Source organism: Gobius niger (assembly GCF_951799975.1).
Source record: "Gobius niger genome assembly, chromosome: 13".
In the NCBI taxonomy this organism is placed as follows: domain Eukaryota; kingdom Metazoa; phylum Chordata; class Actinopteri; order Gobiiformes; family Gobiidae; genus Gobius; species Gobius niger.
In genome coordinates this window covers 24759216-24776359 of record NC_136864.1, presented here as the reverse complement: position 1 = coordinate 24776359, position 17144 = coordinate 24759216, and the positions used below count along the sequence as shown (strand labels likewise).

Here is a 17144-nt window from a genome sequence, read left to right as displayed (position 1 = left end):
CAATGTCCCCACCGGAGGCCAGCTCCAGTGGCATCTAACGCTATGAGCACTGAGACAAGGGGTCCCATCAAAAGGCTGTGCTTAAAAGATCTTTTAATATTGTTAATATTGACTTGTTGTTTGGGATTTGGTCGTAAGTTTGAGTCCCTGCCCCGACAATAGGCAGACTGTGACCTAGCCATGTTTTATTGCTATGAGGAGGTAGCCGTGTATTGTTGAATTAAATATATTTAAACAGAACATAGGGAAAACAAGAAAACAAGCAGCTGTGGGATAAATACTTAAATTATGTTTATAACTTTAAATACTTCACCAGAGGAGACTTTTGTGTTAATAACCACAACTGTTTTTGCCTTGAAGCTAAAGGCTAACGCTACTTTAACGCTAACAAGTGATAGACTAGCACTGCCATCTGAACTCTTTTTTTTTTAAACACTCCTGACTTGACGTTTACGCAAGTTTTCGTCTGTTTTGTTTATCTTATTTTGGTTATAATTCATGTTAGAATGTGGACAGGAAGTAGTTTGTACCCTACGCTGGCCAACAGGAAGTTAGCCAAAAGCAAATCTTCCCGCTCATACATGAAAAGTAAAACTGGCAGCACGGTAGAAGTGGGTAATAGTGTACAATTGGATGGAACTAGCATTGTACCAAAAGTGTCATCCAGTTTCAAGAATGAAAAATGAAAAATGCATATTCACATTATGGCTAGTTGCAATGCTATTCCGGTCATGTTACATCAATTAACCTAGCCTAAAGTTGCAACCATATTGTTACTGTGCTGTGAGGTGAAAAACAACCAAAAAAGCGTCCTCACTTAGCCTCAAAGTGGCAGTTAAATGATGCTCAGCCACCTGCAGTGTAAAGAAACCAGTGGAGCTCAGGTCAGCGACTGGAAGGCTCTTTCTCCGTGCTGCCTCGGCCTTTGACCTTTTTCACACCGAGCCTATGGGAGAAAAACGAGTAAAAAGAAAGAAAGAAAAAAAACATGAAACAGATCACAGGATGGACAGAAACCCCGGCCCTGCAGCAAGCCTTTAGGAAATGGGTCTTCCCCTTCACGTCGGGCGGGCCACCTAAAGCCGGGTTGTCACCCAAGTGAGACGGACATTGTTAGCAGATAGTTGCCAGCACTGAGCTCCAGAGCATCCTGACTGTGAGAACTTCGACGCGGCCAGACCTCAAGGGGCGACAGCCAAATAACCATATAAAAAGGAGACCATAAATGTATTCTCTTTAGCTTCTTATATTTAAATGTATCGGTGAAAGTGAAGGGTTCATGCGTGGGAAATAAACGAAAAGCTTAATGTAAACACACTGAGATTATTTTCAACTCAAACCAAGCTATTTTTAAATAAAACATTTGGTTTTAGGCAGAGGTGGGAACGAGCCCTTTGCTTAGATTTGCAAGTCCAAGTCCAGTCCCAAGTCAGTGGCTCACAAGTCCAAGGCAAGTAAATGCTTTTTACTGTCATCTCAGGTCCTTTTAAATCTTTATAGATTCAGTGCAAGTGATCAGACTTCTACTGAACTATGCTGGTGATGCTGAATGTGAGTTAACCTCTTAATCCCCGCCTTAACAAAGTGCATTTTCTCTAGTTCAGCGTTACCCAAATCTCAAAGGTTACAGACTAAAGTCATGAGTAAAGCCTCGTTTGAAAGCTAAGACCGACAAAACTCATCAAAACTAATCTTTTTGTTGACGCGTTGTCGTCACTTATTTAACTGTTTTTCACTTTTCCGTTACTCTTTTGTGGCTTTTTGGTTACTTTTTTGTGGCATTTTTGTTGTTTTGTCACTTTTCTGCTGTTTGTGGCTTTTTTTAATTGCATTTTCAAGGCTTTTCTGTCACTTTTTTGCTACGCTTTCGTCCCACATTTTTCTCACTTTTTTCATCGAGTTTTTCTCACGTTTGTGACGCTCTTTCGTTACGTTTTCATCCCCTTTTTTGAGTCTAATTTTTGTTGCTCTTTTGATGCTTTTTTCCAAGTAGCTTTCAGATTCGGGTAAAGCCAAACTGGAGAAAATGTGCTTGGTTCAGGTTGGGGTTAAGAGGTTAGTAAATTATTTATATTGAATAGACCTATTGGAGCATACTATCAACATTTATTACCAAGTTTAAAATACATTTTTGAAAACAGACAACCTTTTATCTACTATATATCTACTTCAGGGCATAGGCATGGTATACCCAGATACGAGACGACATTTTGATTTTAATTTTTGATTTTAAACTTGATATATATGAGCTGTTTTGCTGTAATCAAATCAATCATCAATCTTATGCCGAACTCTTTGGAGAGCTATTTGGAAAGGGGAGCCTGTGTTTACTTACTGCATGTTTAAAACCCCTGATGTAGTTGATGTGTCACCACGACCACACCACACAGACCTTTTGATGCCATTGTGTAGAAATACAGTGGCTCGTGTGATATGAATTGGAATGTGCTGCTCTAAATATTATGCCGCTATTGTGTGGGTCGCATAGCAGAGGTGACGGGGAGAAGTGCAAAAGGGGGCGGGTTTTCTGTGGGCATTTTATTATCGAAGCCACTTTGAAGCCGCGGCGTTTGATGTCCTATGTGTTCGTCTTTTTGAAACTAGATCAGAAAGGAGCTTTAGCGTCGAGCGCAACACGGCTAACTGGTCTTCAAAATGATTGGCACGAGTCGATGGCAACTAAGAAGGAAGAAAAAGATAAAGGAAAGAGTTTGTTTTAAAAGGAGTTCGACCCATTTCTCAACTTTCAGAGAGCAATGCTGTATCTGCAATGTAAACAACATCAACAACAACAAGTCTGATAGTTCACAATATATAAAAGCTTTGTAATTGAATGCATAGCGCACAAAAGTATTTTTCCACTGTCAGCTTTTTCAATGTACTGAAGGACAAAACTTCATTCCACTAAACTATAGAAGAACTAGCATAATTGTGACATACAAGCATTGTGTGATGCACCTCAGCATTGATATCTTACATTTATTTGATTTCACTTTGAAAAGTTGGATTTCCCTCTGGAGGCAGCAGTGGGAATGACACTTGGTAAGACAGTAAATAAAAGATTTCCTTACTAGCTAATGGCACGCTAGCAAGTCAAAACAATACTGTCTACAGGTACGTTGGCAGGCATTTGAGTTAAAGGACCAGGCCACCATTTTTCCATACTGAGATATGTTCTTACCTGAGCTTACACGAGTTGATGCGTAACTGTCTGGTCTTTGTGCGTGCCCTCAGTCACCCAAATATGTTGTTAGCATTTGGCCTCTCCCTGCATATTCGTATGGCTCCAAACGGGGATGAAGCTAGCAGCTACCACGCTCTTCCACGGGCACGCACAATGACCAGACAGGTGCGCATCAACTCGTCTAAGCTCAGGTAAGAACATATCTCAGTATGGAAGAACTGTGTGCCCTCAGTCACGCAAAAAGACCAAATATGTTGTTAGCATTTGGCCTCTCCCAGTATATTCCTATGGCTCCAAACGGGGATGAAGTTGGAAGCTACCACGCTCTTCCACGGGCACGCACAAAGACCAGACAGGTACGCATCAACTCGTCTAAGCTCAGGTAAGAACATATCCCAGTATGGAAACACGGTGCCCTGTTCCTTTAAAGAGGGGGTATTATGCTTTGTGCAGGTATTTGATAAAACACATCTTTACCACAATCAAACACTGTGTTGGTTTGAAAATGCAATATTGATCTAAAACAGCCAAAACAAAACATCCAGTAATTTCACTTTATAATATTTGCACAAAATCCCAGTAAGCAACTCCCATTCTCCCTCATCTTGCTCCCCATTGCTGCGCAGCTGTTTCAATGAAGGGTAACCCCCTCCCCCCAAAAAAGTACAAAAACAAAGTCAGTGTAGCCCGTGTGGCTGTGGTGAAGCTACAGCGAGTGTTTTCAATTTACAATGAGAGGAGATCAAAAGGTGAGGACAGCATTTCCTTGATATGTAGAACCTCAGGGGGAGTTTTTTCGGGGACAGGAGGAGCTTTTTGGGAGCTGAATAGCCACTAGAGAAGATCCAAAGATGCGCTGGCGATCCAAAACACAACTCCAGGTATGTTTTTTGATGAGAGAACAACATTGCAACATAGTAAAAAAGCTCTTACAAGTCATTTTTGCATGATACTGCTCCTTTAAGCGATTGAATAAAGGTTGAAAAACATAAGTGGTGGCAGCTCTTTTTTTGGTGTCAACTTGGAGCCAGCAAAACCTTTAGTTTCAGCATTGCCTGGAAGTGGTAAATCCTCTCACTTCCAAACAGATTGACGGCCTTCACACCTCGCCTCGACCGCTATTTCCATTCAGGATCTTACGTGCCGCTTGTCACACAGGCCTAATGCAAGAAAAACTGTAAACATTGTAAAAATAACCAGACGAGATGAAACTTCTCAATCCCCGCGAATATCTTCACGTTTGGAGAGGTGTGTCTAATGGCCTACGAGGAGGACATGCAAAATGTGTCACCTGCCTTGAATGGGTTCGATGAGTCTGATCTGTTATTTAGATTTACAAAGGGGTTTGTCGCCATGAATGGAGACATGACACCTTTAAGCCCCCTTCTGTCTTTTGAAGTTTCTCTTTGCTTTGCTGGAGGTCTGGAGAGATATCCGCCGCCTCAGCACTTACAGGGGTAGTAGTCGGGGAACTGGGCATAGTTGTGCTAATTCTGTATTCATGATAAGAATGTTAAGTAATATCACATAACTCAATAATGTGCCGAGAAAGTATACATTTTTTTGTTAAACTTTTACAGATCTCCAAATCAAGGGCTGAACTACTTTAGATTACTTTTTGTTTGTCCCCAGATGACCTGATACTAATATTGAACTTTATATGGACAATGAAGGGAGGTCTAGGGGTCTCTCCCAGGGTACATTTTCAAAAGAACTGAGAATATTTTGTGTATTGTTTGAGTCCTCTGAGAGGTATTTTATCTCTCTTCTGTGCAATATTGTATTTCTCAAAATCATCCAGATGATATATCCTTGGGGACCCGATTTTTCCGCCTGACGTTGCCTATAGAAAGCTCTACACTGCCTTGGATGTGAGAGGTGGTCCGGTCCTACAGGTGGTGGTGGGGTGGGTCCCCAGAGGTTGTTAAGGGGTCATCAGATCATGGCAGTTGGAAGGGGGAGGCCCCCGTTATGAGTCACCTCCACTTTGGACAGCAGGTACAGGGAAGTTTCAGCCTCTGTCAATTCTCTAACTTACAAATAATATTGATCTAATGTCATTCAGCGGGCGTTAGAGCAAGTTGCTATAGTTGCTATTGGTATTAGCACTGTTGGATCAATATGGTTTGCAAAGAACTTCGGTCATGACGTAGTGCCATAAACGAATACATTCAAACATTAGTTGAAATAGCAATAGGAACCATGGGAAACATAGGTACACCCGATTCCAAAATGAGCACTGGTCGGCCCTGGTCTTGCTAGCACCATTTCGAAATGCAGAAAAGGGACAATACATGGGCTCTGTGGAATGGCAGGGCGAAAGGCGCACAGTGCAGCCATGTTTGCAGTGCCACTTGATTAGTATACACGTTCGTCGTGGGTAAACGATTCAGGATCACAGTGGGCGTGTCGATAGTGGACATATCAGTCACAAGGTGAGGGCTCGGAGAGGATTGGGGTTATCATTAGCAGGACTGGCACTGGCCTCTGCTAGTTCCAGTAATTACTGCACAAAGGGTGGTGCTCGCCTTCCCACTGCTTTTCCCACACTGAACCGCAGGCTCAGAATTCCAATCGGCCCCAGACCTGCAATCTCCTCACTTTTAGACAGCAAATTACTGACAAGTCCTATTCTTCACAGCACTATAATTGCTTTTTAGTGCTGTTTTTTATTGAGGCAGCCCCAGCCCCTCCCTCGCCTCAATAAAGTGAAGTCAGGGAGGGGGCGAGGGGTTAATATAGATAGCATTAGCTCCTAATTGGAAGCTGTCGCCAAATAGGAAAGCAAGAGGTCAGTTGTAGAAAAAGATCGGTTTTACCCGAAAGAAACAGCTCTTCTGAAAGACACAAAGAAAATATATCTAAACATGTTCTAAGCTAAACACATTGTAGTGATGACACAGAACTTTGATGCAGAACTTTTCATTTTCGGCATGTACTGTATGTCTTCCATCTATTCAATTGTCCACAGTGGCTGCTTTGGACCGATACACTTACTTGGTTATTCAAAGAAAAAGGAAATTCAATCAGACTTTGCGCTCTTGCAGTCCACCCCACCCGCCCTTATGGTTCTCAATGCACTACTTTGCACTCATCATCACTCTCCGTGTCAATGCAAGCTCCAACATCTCACTATAGCTGTAAACACATCCGTAACATTCTTGGCTCGATCGAACCCAACGCGGGCCTTGCTTACTTTTCATTTACTACGAACATAGATGCTCCGAGTTCCACTGCCGGACAACCAAACTGTTGCCATTTGCAGCAAGGACGAGGCTAAAGAAACCAAAGTGGCTGTGGGATTAGAGGATGGAATGGGGATAAAGGGAGAGGAGATTCTTGGTGTGATCCAGTTTAGTTCGAGAGATGGAGGGTCTTAACTGGGATTTGAGACTTTCGAATCCTTTGTCCCTTTATTTCTACTCTAAGCACACTCAGCGTCACCATTGGCCATTTTGCTGTCCATGCGAGCCCGAATCAATTCAAAAGACATTATACGTATCTGTGGCAGTGTTTCCCCATGCGCTATAGAGCTAAGTCCTATGGCAAATACTCACCTCTCTCTGCTTTATCTCTGATTTCCCGTATTTATTGCCCCACACATATCAGGACAAACTATCACTGCTTGATGTTTGGCTTTCAGTCCAGAGAAGGCCTCAAAATCCCAAACAATTTTCAGGCAGTTAACGATACACTGTCACAACTGTAAATGCTACTTCTTCAACATTTGTTATTAATAGATTCCATTGACTAAAAGTGTCGTCAATAATAAAGAGGGAGCAAAGGGCTATGGTCTAATTCTGCGGTGCCCTGGTGTCCGTCTCTCTGTCAGTGCGAGTGTGCTGACACCTCTGACCCCGTCCCAGTGTCGAACAGCTTGTCAGGGGCCTTCGGTGAAGTACAATGACAAGGCTGCTAATGCATTAGCCCACGAGTGCCAAGCACAAATGAGAGGCTGCAGCTCTCACCGCCTGCAGGCAGACAGGTGCGCTGACAAACTCAACACACCAGCCACAAACTAAAGCATGGAACATACAGTGCTGTAGCCTGTGTGTTCTGTACAATGCACAATATTCTATACATTCTTTACGTCTCAGCGTCTCCTGAATACATTTTTGAGTGAGTTTGTTGAGATTTGGACCAGTAAGAAGCGCTGTGCTTATCACAAACCAAACTTTGGACTTTTTGATTTCCTGGGAGATTACTGTTTATATAGTGGTTCTCAAATTGGTGTTCCACTGCTGGTGTTTGGGCCTCTACGGGTGATAATTTATGTCAGGTGCAATTTCAGACTTTGCTCAGTTAATTTATTCATTAAATGCATTTATGTTCCTGGATTTTCTAGTTTAGACATGGTTTTCACCCAGTCTGGACAAAATTTAGTCCAGTGAAGGTCGAATTGAATTCCCTTTTAGTCTAGCTATGATTTGATCATGAGCTAGGCCTGGTAGTAACTTGGGGGGTCAAATATTTTATCAGGTGGAACTTGCTACGAAACGTCAGAAAGCATCCATGTAACCAAACATCAATGAAATGAAAATTCCTCAGGTCACAAACAAAGTCTATAGACATTTGCATTGGGAATCTTTGATACAGCAATGATCCTGCAAAAACAGTATTCTTTCAGAATGACGTTTGAGGGGCTTACGTAAATGGGATTGTCAGTAATGAACATTGTAGAGCCCAGACCACCTTGGGAGGGGACATCATGAGAGGTTAACAGCCTACAGGTCCACTTTAACTCAACCAGACGATGTCACTTGTGGATGAACATTTGAAGAAATCAGCCGGGCCGTGTTACAAATCATTTGAGTGCAGCATGACAAGACTGAAACGACAGATCCAGACACAAAATTGATTTTGGTTTGATTTGATTTTTTTCCTGGTGCCTCTTGGCCTGAAGGCCCTGCTTCAACATGCTGTGCATTCCAACCAATTATCTACCCCAAGGTGCAACAGGTTCACACTTCAATCTTTGATGCCTTCTCCGATGGGATAGAGTGGGATTTATAACAGGGAACAAGGGCGGGACAGCCCTTAAAATCCTGTATACACAGCAAACATGAATCCACATCAGACCAACCCACTTAAAGTCATTCAAAGACATGCTATTGTTTCATCTTCCATAGAAGGTACCAGGTCATGGAGGGCTCCCAAAAGTTCACAGAAGGTAAAGAAATGTCCCTTTAACACAGGTCAACCGAAGGCCATTGGTGCTTGGAAACCTCACGTCCAACCAAGTCATTCGCCACCAGGAAATCCCGCTCCTGGCATGGACACCTTGTTCTGTGCGTACCATTTTACCTTGCCAGTTTGCCGCATCGTCCCACATCGTCCCATTCTCCAAAGCTCCGCTCCCACGCAGAGGCCCCCATCCTCTTTCGGAGGATGGACGTCCCTGAAGGGCTTGTCTCAACCATCTGTCACGGATGTCCTAGTACTTCTCCCATTGACTCCGCTGGCTCCCACGAACACTGTATAACGTATTGTTCAGAGTATGGCACTTCTGTGAACGTCCTGAAATGAATTTACTGACACTTGCACTCTTCCAAATATGGCAGGTCACGGGTGTTTAACTGTTGGCGACATGAAGCAAGTGATCACATGTTCAGCTGTAGAACACGGCTCCATATGAAATTGAACATTTCCGTATGCACCAGGGCGGGGAGCAAAATGTTATGTAAATCCCCATAATGACCTTTTTCAGGCCTTCGAGAATCATCTAACAAAGCTGATTGGCAGTCGACAGTGGCACACAATTATCCTTTGCCCCGGCCCACCTCTGTCTGTGGCGCCCCCTACTGTGAGAGGCGTGGGGTACGGTGCCCAGTTGCACTTGTTGCCAGTAGATGTAGCCAGCATGGATCCTCACATGGAAATGCTCAGGGCCGTTGTAATAATGTTCGGTTTGTTGCTCGTTTCAAACATCTTTTGGGATTTTGCCAGACGTATAATCCGATACATGAGGCGCAGGGGGATTCGTGCCACGCCTGTCTACCCGAGTTCTAGCACTGATTTGCCCAAAGTAGACCCTTTGTACCCCACGCTCCAAACCAATGACTCACCAAGGACGGCTTTATGATGTGTCTGCCATCCCAACTTTTACCGAGACAATAAAAACTTTCATCGTAATATTTTTCTTGAAAAAAATGTGAATTTGATCCATTCTTTGGTGTCTTCACACTGCAAATCAGCGTTCCCAAGCCCCTTGTGGTGTTTTTATCCATGCTGGGCCCTTTCTCAGAGGGGAGTAAGGCTCCTACTGGGATCCCAATGCGCCCTACTGCGAGGCCCAAAATGGCCCCTTGGCAATCCTTTCTCTCTCACAAAGTTCATAAGAGTCTCATACCCGTCGGTGTGAGCCGTGAACTTGCTCCGATATGAGTCTGCAGAGAAATCTCACGCGCTACTTTTAATGGTACAGAAACCCAGCTGCCATTACGGAAGGATTACCGCGATGTCTAGCATTTACAAAGTACTTCTAAGGGTTTTATGGGTTTAAAAAGAAAAAAAAAAGGATGTAGCAGAGAATCATTAGATGGACTCGACCACTATGTAATCATGGATGAATTTAAAAAATAATACTTGCATGTGATCCTCGACAGACTGGAGCCTTACCTGGATCTACTCTATGGATATCGGCCGGATAAACCAGGTATGTTGGAAATAATGAAATAATCGCATGAATTTAAGTCTGTGCTGGTGCAATCGGTCTTGTTTATAGGATGAGACACATGTTGTTGTAATGTTTGAGGATAGTTTTCAGAGGGCAGGGTTTTCAGAAGCCAAAGTTAGTCAGTTAGCTTTATGGTCACATACTGCCGATTTGATTTACTCCAAACAAATGTCACGCAGTTGCTAAACTCTTTTTTTTTTGGTCTCCAAATTGCTGCATCATTTCGTTGAGTTATCTTTGTCTTTATTTCCCAGAAAAAAACAAAGCCATATATGTATAATTAGTCTGAAAGGAGCCTCTTGTTTACACTGTGATGCACATTGGCCGAGTGTTTGCCAATGCTCAAGATACATAGTTATATTGGCAAAGTTAATGAAAACATATTGAATGAATGCAAAAGTGAGTTGCCACAACTACTTTTTAATTATTGTATAACATATGACAAGAGGAATATATAGGTCCAGTTTAATGCACATTCTTTGGGCTTTATATCATAGGTGCATGAAGTTTTCTTTCTTTCTTTCTTTCTTTCTTTCTTTCTTTCTTTCTTTCTTTCTTTCTTTCTTTCTTTCTTTCTTTCTTTCTTTCTTTCTTTCTTTCTTTCTTTCTTTCTTTCTTTCTTTTATTTCTTTCCACAAACATAGAAGGTGGCTGTGTGTCAACTTTAAACTGTTGTCTGGTCACTTTCTTAACACTTTTCAAACTCATTTTATTACGGAGAAAAATTTGTTATGTCTTTCAAAACACATAATGCTCTCAAATTCTTCTAGATTTGCTATTCCCCAATTTCTCTTTCACCCATTCCTCCACCATCATCACCGTGACAACATTCTTTTCCAGATCAATTTTACAAGCACCTCATTTGTACTTTTAACACACTGACTCATCAGACAAACACGAGACGCACTTCTCCCCTCTCATCTTAATGCCGTTCCCTAAGTCGGCGAACAATTACCGCTCTGTAAACATGTTCCAAAACACATAAATTGTGCGCCGTCGATGTGAAAATATGCCGAAAGCCATCCCGAAAGGCTTCTGGCACAGCTCACCCACAAATTAAGGTGGCATTATGAGACTGCACTGTGTGGTCCATCAGCCCTCCTGCCTCCTGCTGTTGCCCCCTCTGCTGGGGGGTAGGAGGCATAGTTGACCCTGGTTAAAATTCAACACCTCAACAATAACAGGCCTGGGCGTTCAGGGGCAAAGTGGAAGTGTCCCGGATTATAAACACGGCCATAGATCTTCAGTGATTGGAGTCGCAGCCGACTGGAGGACAGACTGCACGGCACCACCGCCGGCACTTAACAAAAGATTTCCTTCATTTGAGTGGCGAGCCAATCATTGCCAGGGGAATGCAGCATGTGTGATGGAGATGCTGGGTTTGTAAGGTGCCCGCTACAAAACATGTCGCCTAAAATTTCTATGAGCCAAACAATTAATATATGCTACAAACAAGAATTTTGGATAACAATAATAATGTAATGGAAAATATTAATGGAAAAAAATAAAATGTGTCAATTTATTTTTGCATGTTGTGAACACAGCAAAAAAAACAGACCTCGCATTGTCTTCACCTGCCATTATATTTGAATGATGGAAGATAGAAGTAGAATCAAAATCAGTCTAGTTTATTTTGGGGGTGGTCTTCCCCAACTTCACGTATTCATGATTAGAATTCATTTGCCTGAACAATTTGAATGTGCAGGAGGGATTTCGAGAGCTAGAAACGAGTTTGTGCCGAAACTAAAAAAAAAAAAAATCAGTTTGAACAAGAAAAATCGGCTACGCTTTAAAGGTCAGTTTGTTCAGTTCAGTCAAAAGACTTGGCTTAAAGCTGCATTATGTAGCTTTGTATGTCTAAAAAAAAAGTTGATATTTGTGCATATTTGACCTTGTAGTGACCCAGTGGTTGTATGGTGGTCTCTAGGATGCTCCTGGATCAATTGTTCTGTTGGTTTTCTGGTGAGAGTGTCCGTCAGCAGTGAAAACCTTCTGAACAATTGATGCTCGAGCGTCCTAGAGACCACTGTAATGGAAAGTAAAAGCGCCATGCTGACCACTCAACTATCAACTCTTTTTTCTCCACATAAAAAGTTGCATAATGCACCTTTAAAAATAAAACAATATTGAATATAGCCTATATACACCGTAGGGGGCAGCAGAGGGAGGGAAAGGGAGAGCAAGACTCTGCTATCTCATCTCTGAGGCAGGACTGAAAATTGATTGTCTAAAGCAGTGGTTCTCAACCTGGGGGTCGCGATACAAATTTGGGGGGTCGCCAGATCATGTAGATAACAAATACATATTTTTATTAGCGTATATCATAACATTTTATTGTCGCAAGTGTGTGCTATTTTACCAGAGTGCCATTGTATGTTCGTAATTTGATGAATTTTATTTCAGCCATTTGTTTTTTTCTTTGTTTTTAAGAATTATGTAAGCTAGTGTTCCGATTTCTCGTGGTGTGACCGGGGCAGGGGGTCCCGAACCCCTTTAACTACCATAATGGGGTCACAGGTCCAAAAGGTTGAGAACCACCTATCTATCTATCTATCTATCTATCTATCTATCTATCTATCTATCTATCTATCTATCTATCTATCTATCTATCTATCTATCTATCTATCTATCTATCTATCTATCTATCTATCTATCTATCTATCTATCTATCTATCTATCTATCTATCTATCTATCTATCTATCTATCCATCCACCCACCCACCCACCCACCCACCCACCCACCCACCCATCTATCTATCTATCTATCTATCTATCTATCTATCTATCTATCTATCTATCTATCTATCTATCTATCTATCTATCTATCTATCTATCTATCTATCTATCTATCTATCTATCTATCTATCTATCTATCTATCTATCTATCTATCTGTATATCTGTATATCTATCTATCTCAGTCTGCTTGTAGGTTTGTTGCAGTGCGCGCTGTGTGCCGCAGGGGGCAGTGTGTCTGTCTCGGGGCAGTGGGACTTCTCTGTGAGGGCATACAGACCGGAAGTGGTGTCCCCTGACGTGTCAAAACAACGCCATTTTCCCTCGACAAGGAAACGCCTAAACGAGTCAACAAGCAACTTTAGCACTTCGTAAGTGACTTTTTTTAGTACTTGTTTTTAGCGTGTTATAGTGCCTCACATCGCAGTGGGTATTATTATACGCCTGTAGGAAAACTCTGATATCCATTTGGTTGTAGAGTTTACACGCAAAGGCGGACTAGAGCTAAACTTGCGGCTGTGGACGGTTACTTTAGGTGATTAGCCTCCTGGATTACACTTCAGATGATCGGGAAATGCTCGAAAAATGCCCGATTCGTAACCATATTATTCACGAATAATTTCTCAGATTGAGGAAGTTTCATGTGTAGGCTACAGGTAGTTAGGTTTTATTTTCAATGAAGTTAGGTTTGACTTTAGAAAAAGAACCTTTTTAACAACCGGATCTCATTCACACATGCCTGTCTGCAGCTGACTTGGTCCCCGTGAACATCACGATGGGGGGTCTTTTCTCTCAGCTCTTCAATGCGTTCGGGAAGAAGGAGATGAGGATCCTTATGGTGGGCCTGGACGCTGCTGGGAAAACCACCATTCTGTACAAGCTCAAACTCGGAGAAATTGTGACCACTATTCCCACAATAGGTATGGTCTCATATAAACTCAGTGTTTTCCCTCTCCCATAACGATTAATGAGTGTGATGCTCTCTCCTCAAGGTTTCAACGTGGAGACGGTGGAGTACAAGAACATCAGCTTCACAGTGTGGGACGTTGGTGGTCAGGACAAAATCCGTCCACTGTGGCGTCACTATTTCCAAAACACACAGGGTAAAACAGTTGTCTTCGACTTGTTTGAATGTGCAACATGAGGATGAATACAGGCTGGTGGGTGTTAACGTCTTGTCTTTTTGTTGTGCTTCAGGTCTGATCTTTGTTGTGGACAGTAATGATCGGGAGCGGTGCAATGAGGCGCGTGAGGAGCTCATGAGGATGTTGGCCGAGGACGAGCTGCGGAACGCTGTCCTGCTAGTGTTTGCCAACAAACAGGTGAGTTTGAGGCTGAAGGACTACTCGCAGTTCTCTAAATTTGTAAAAAACACTTCATAATTTATAAGTAAAGTATCAGGTGTCTGTTTATGTTGTAACATGAGAGCACACGCACACTGCACCAGGGACAGATTAGTCGTTTACCGTTTCATTCTCATCTCATCTCCTTTTCGCTCGTTTTTCACAAACATTGCATTAAATTATCCATACTTTTACGCACTAAATGGACATTAACTACATATTTAGCCCACTGTGAGTTAAAAACTGTTCGGAGAGAAAGAGCATAACAAGGTGATGGCCTGGATGTAGCTCCGGTATCAAAGCACTAGCCTCGCCGCTTTAGAAAAGTGACCAATACACTCAGCACGTGCACTCCCCCTGCAGCAACCCCCTCCCCGTGCTGCAGTCAGGGAGTGGTCTGAGTAGGAGAAAGGGCTGAACTACGGGACAACTAAAAATCTTTCCATTAGCCACATCGTTGTATAGGCCGCATGGTTTTGGGTGTGTGAAAAAGCATAAAGTCTGAAAATGACTAACCTGGGAGTACCCAGGCTGCTGTGTGCGCTCGAATCATTTTGAAACTGCACAGCAGCCTGGGGACCATGGCCAAAATCTTTGCATGGATTTTGGGACCAATCGCAGAACGAGGAGAGTCGGCAAGACGATGACGCGCTATTGGACATGCAGAAGCTTGTAGTTTGTTTACGGATAAAACAAAAAAAAAGTTGATTCACGGATCCAACATGACAGCAGCAGATGCGACTCCATCTTTCGATCAAGCTTTTGACCGTGTTCTAAATAGTTTAACTCGAAAGTTTACAGCGTCAATGTCATCGGATACAATTGATACGATTGGCTATGGCAACATGTAGACACATATGATAGACATTTGTAGCGTCCAATAAACGGCTATGGACGATCGTAAAGTTTGCATATTCTCTGTGTCTTGGTAGGTTTCCCCCATCAACCCAAAACATTGGTAGGTTGATCCTACCGTTAGGAGATTCTGACCTTGAGTCCCCAGGTGCTGCACTGTGGGCACACTGGTCCTGGCGATATTGAGGGATTTTCTCTACAGGGAAAACAAAGTAGAAGTTAGCCTTACCTCATTCATACAAATAATTCCTCAAACCTTGGTTAAATGAAAAATAAACTTGATGATAGCGGGTCACAAGTTTTAGTTATTACAGCCCCTGATGCTTGTAAAAGGAAGACCGCTCAGATACTTGTCTGTTATGATAATGAGAGCAGGACGCCTTGAAGATGCTGTCACCCGACTGTAGAAAAGTTGTGAAAGGATGACAAGGGGGACACATGACAGCCCGACTCATGTCCCCATGTGTTCACATGTAACTGAGTGCTGCGATATGTGTTTTGTAGGATCTCCCAAATGCCATGACAGCTCCTGAACTGACTGAAAAACTGAACCTTCACTCGCTCCGGAACAGAAACTGGTATATCCAGGCCGCCTGCGCCACCACTGGAGATGGCCTGTACGAAGGACTGGACTGGCTCTCGAACCAGTTGAAAAACGCCAAATAATCCCAGCTTCATCACTCTAGTGCACTCCACCAAATGTCTTTGTTTGTACTCAAAAGGTGTCGGAAACCAAGCGACCATGTCCAAGAGACTGGAAGCTGCCTTGACCTCAGAGCCCTTATTGAAAAGCAGATGAGGGTTAGGATATTCTATTCTTGTAAACTTTATTTTATGGAACTGTAAATAGATTTTGCTTATGGGGAAGCCTCTTGCACATACTCATTGTCTTTCGCGTTCTGTTTTGGGGCAGCCTTTGGTTTTAAAATCAGTGGGAGGCATTGTTAAGAAAATAAGAACACCTCACCAGCAGCAACTTTGAGCCCACATTTCAAGGCAATCTGATCATTTTACAACATCTGTAGCTCTAATACTGGCTAGCTTTGTACAACGAATAACTGACATTTTCCACGCTCCTTCATTTTAGCAGCCTTTTATTTTAATCATGTGTAAAGATCTCAGGTTGTGTGAGCATTTAGCAATAAGCATTTCTAGCCAAGCAGGTTCCTGATGCCTACTCTCTACTCGTCACTGGTCTGCACTGTGATAAGTAAAATGAGCCCAACAGGTTCGTCCTTAAGGCTGTATCAAATCAGAATTTTAATCATTTCTATTTTGTTTAGCTTTATAGTCTATATATTTTAATTGGTATGATCTTTAGGAATGTCCAACCGCTTACATGGCATGTTCGTCCAAATCTACTGGCTTTTGCTTATGTGTGGATAAAATGTCTTTGTTCTGAATGTTCGGAAAACTGTTTATTTTTTGATTTTACGTTCCGTGTTGCAATGTGAGATATGGCACTGTATTTGAAGTGACTGGATAATTTCTGTAACTGAATCTCTGTATTTTCTTCTATGCAATAAAGTTGATTATTAAGATGTAAGGTTGAACTGGTCTTAATCCTGTACAAATACAAGCATTTATTTTGTCATGGGTATTATGGGTGACACCGGAGTCTTAACTTGGCCGGGAGTGGGACATCACCAGCACGGAGGCTGTTGGCATGAACCTATTGTGTTATTGCGACATCGCTCACAATAACCAAGCTACTTCCACTGTATTAAACTTCCTAGACAAACACATTTTTTTTTTTTTTTATCTTAATCTTATGGTGAGATAATGACAAAAGGCCAACATCTGTAGCACTTCTAATGGTTAGTTAAATTAATATGTTTCATAATAAAAAAAAAATTGTGTATGGAAAAAATTTCAAAAGCCAGAATAAATGTATAATGTGTGTGCGTGAACAGATGTTTAGTAAAAGTAAAAGTTCCATTGGACCCAGAACCAATGTTTGAAATCCTTTTTCTTTTTGGCTTGGATACTTTAGGAAAATTAAGTACAAGTAAAAAGTATTGACCCAAACAATTAGTCAAGTAAAAGTAAAAAAAAAGTACTTGGAGAAAATGTTACTCGAGTACTGTGAGTAACTGGGTAATTGTTTGAGCGTAATAGTCTGATTTATTTTGAGTGATGCCATAAATTCTGAAGAACATGGTAAATCAGACAAACTACAAGAATTTGCTTCAATATTTATTTACTCACAGTAGAAATAGTAACTTATTTTTACTCAATAGTACAGATACTTCATTATAATTATACTCAAGTACATGTAGAGTAAATGTAACTGAGTACTACCCACCTCTGGCCGTGGCTGGCTCTCAAACTGTGGCGCAAGGATTTCCTCTG

At 42.1% G+C, this 17144-nt stretch overlaps 1 protein-coding gene across 1 annotated transcript; it reads left to right on the top strand.

The window, feature by feature from the left end:
* Positions 1-12855: 12855 nt before the first annotated feature.
* On the top strand, positions 12856-16301 carry arf1 (ADP-ribosylation factor 1). Its single transcript, XM_079569218.1, has 5 exons — positions 12856-12965; positions 13344-13514; positions 13587-13697; positions 13792-13916; positions 15297-16301. The coding sequence occupies exons 2-5, from the start codon at positions 13370-13372 to the stop codon at positions 15456-15458; spliced, it is 543 nt and encodes a 180-aa protein (XP_079425344.1). The 5' UTR covers positions 12856-12965; positions 13344-13369; the 3' UTR covers positions 15459-16301.
* The last annotated feature ends 843 nt before the right edge of the window (positions 16302-17144 follow it).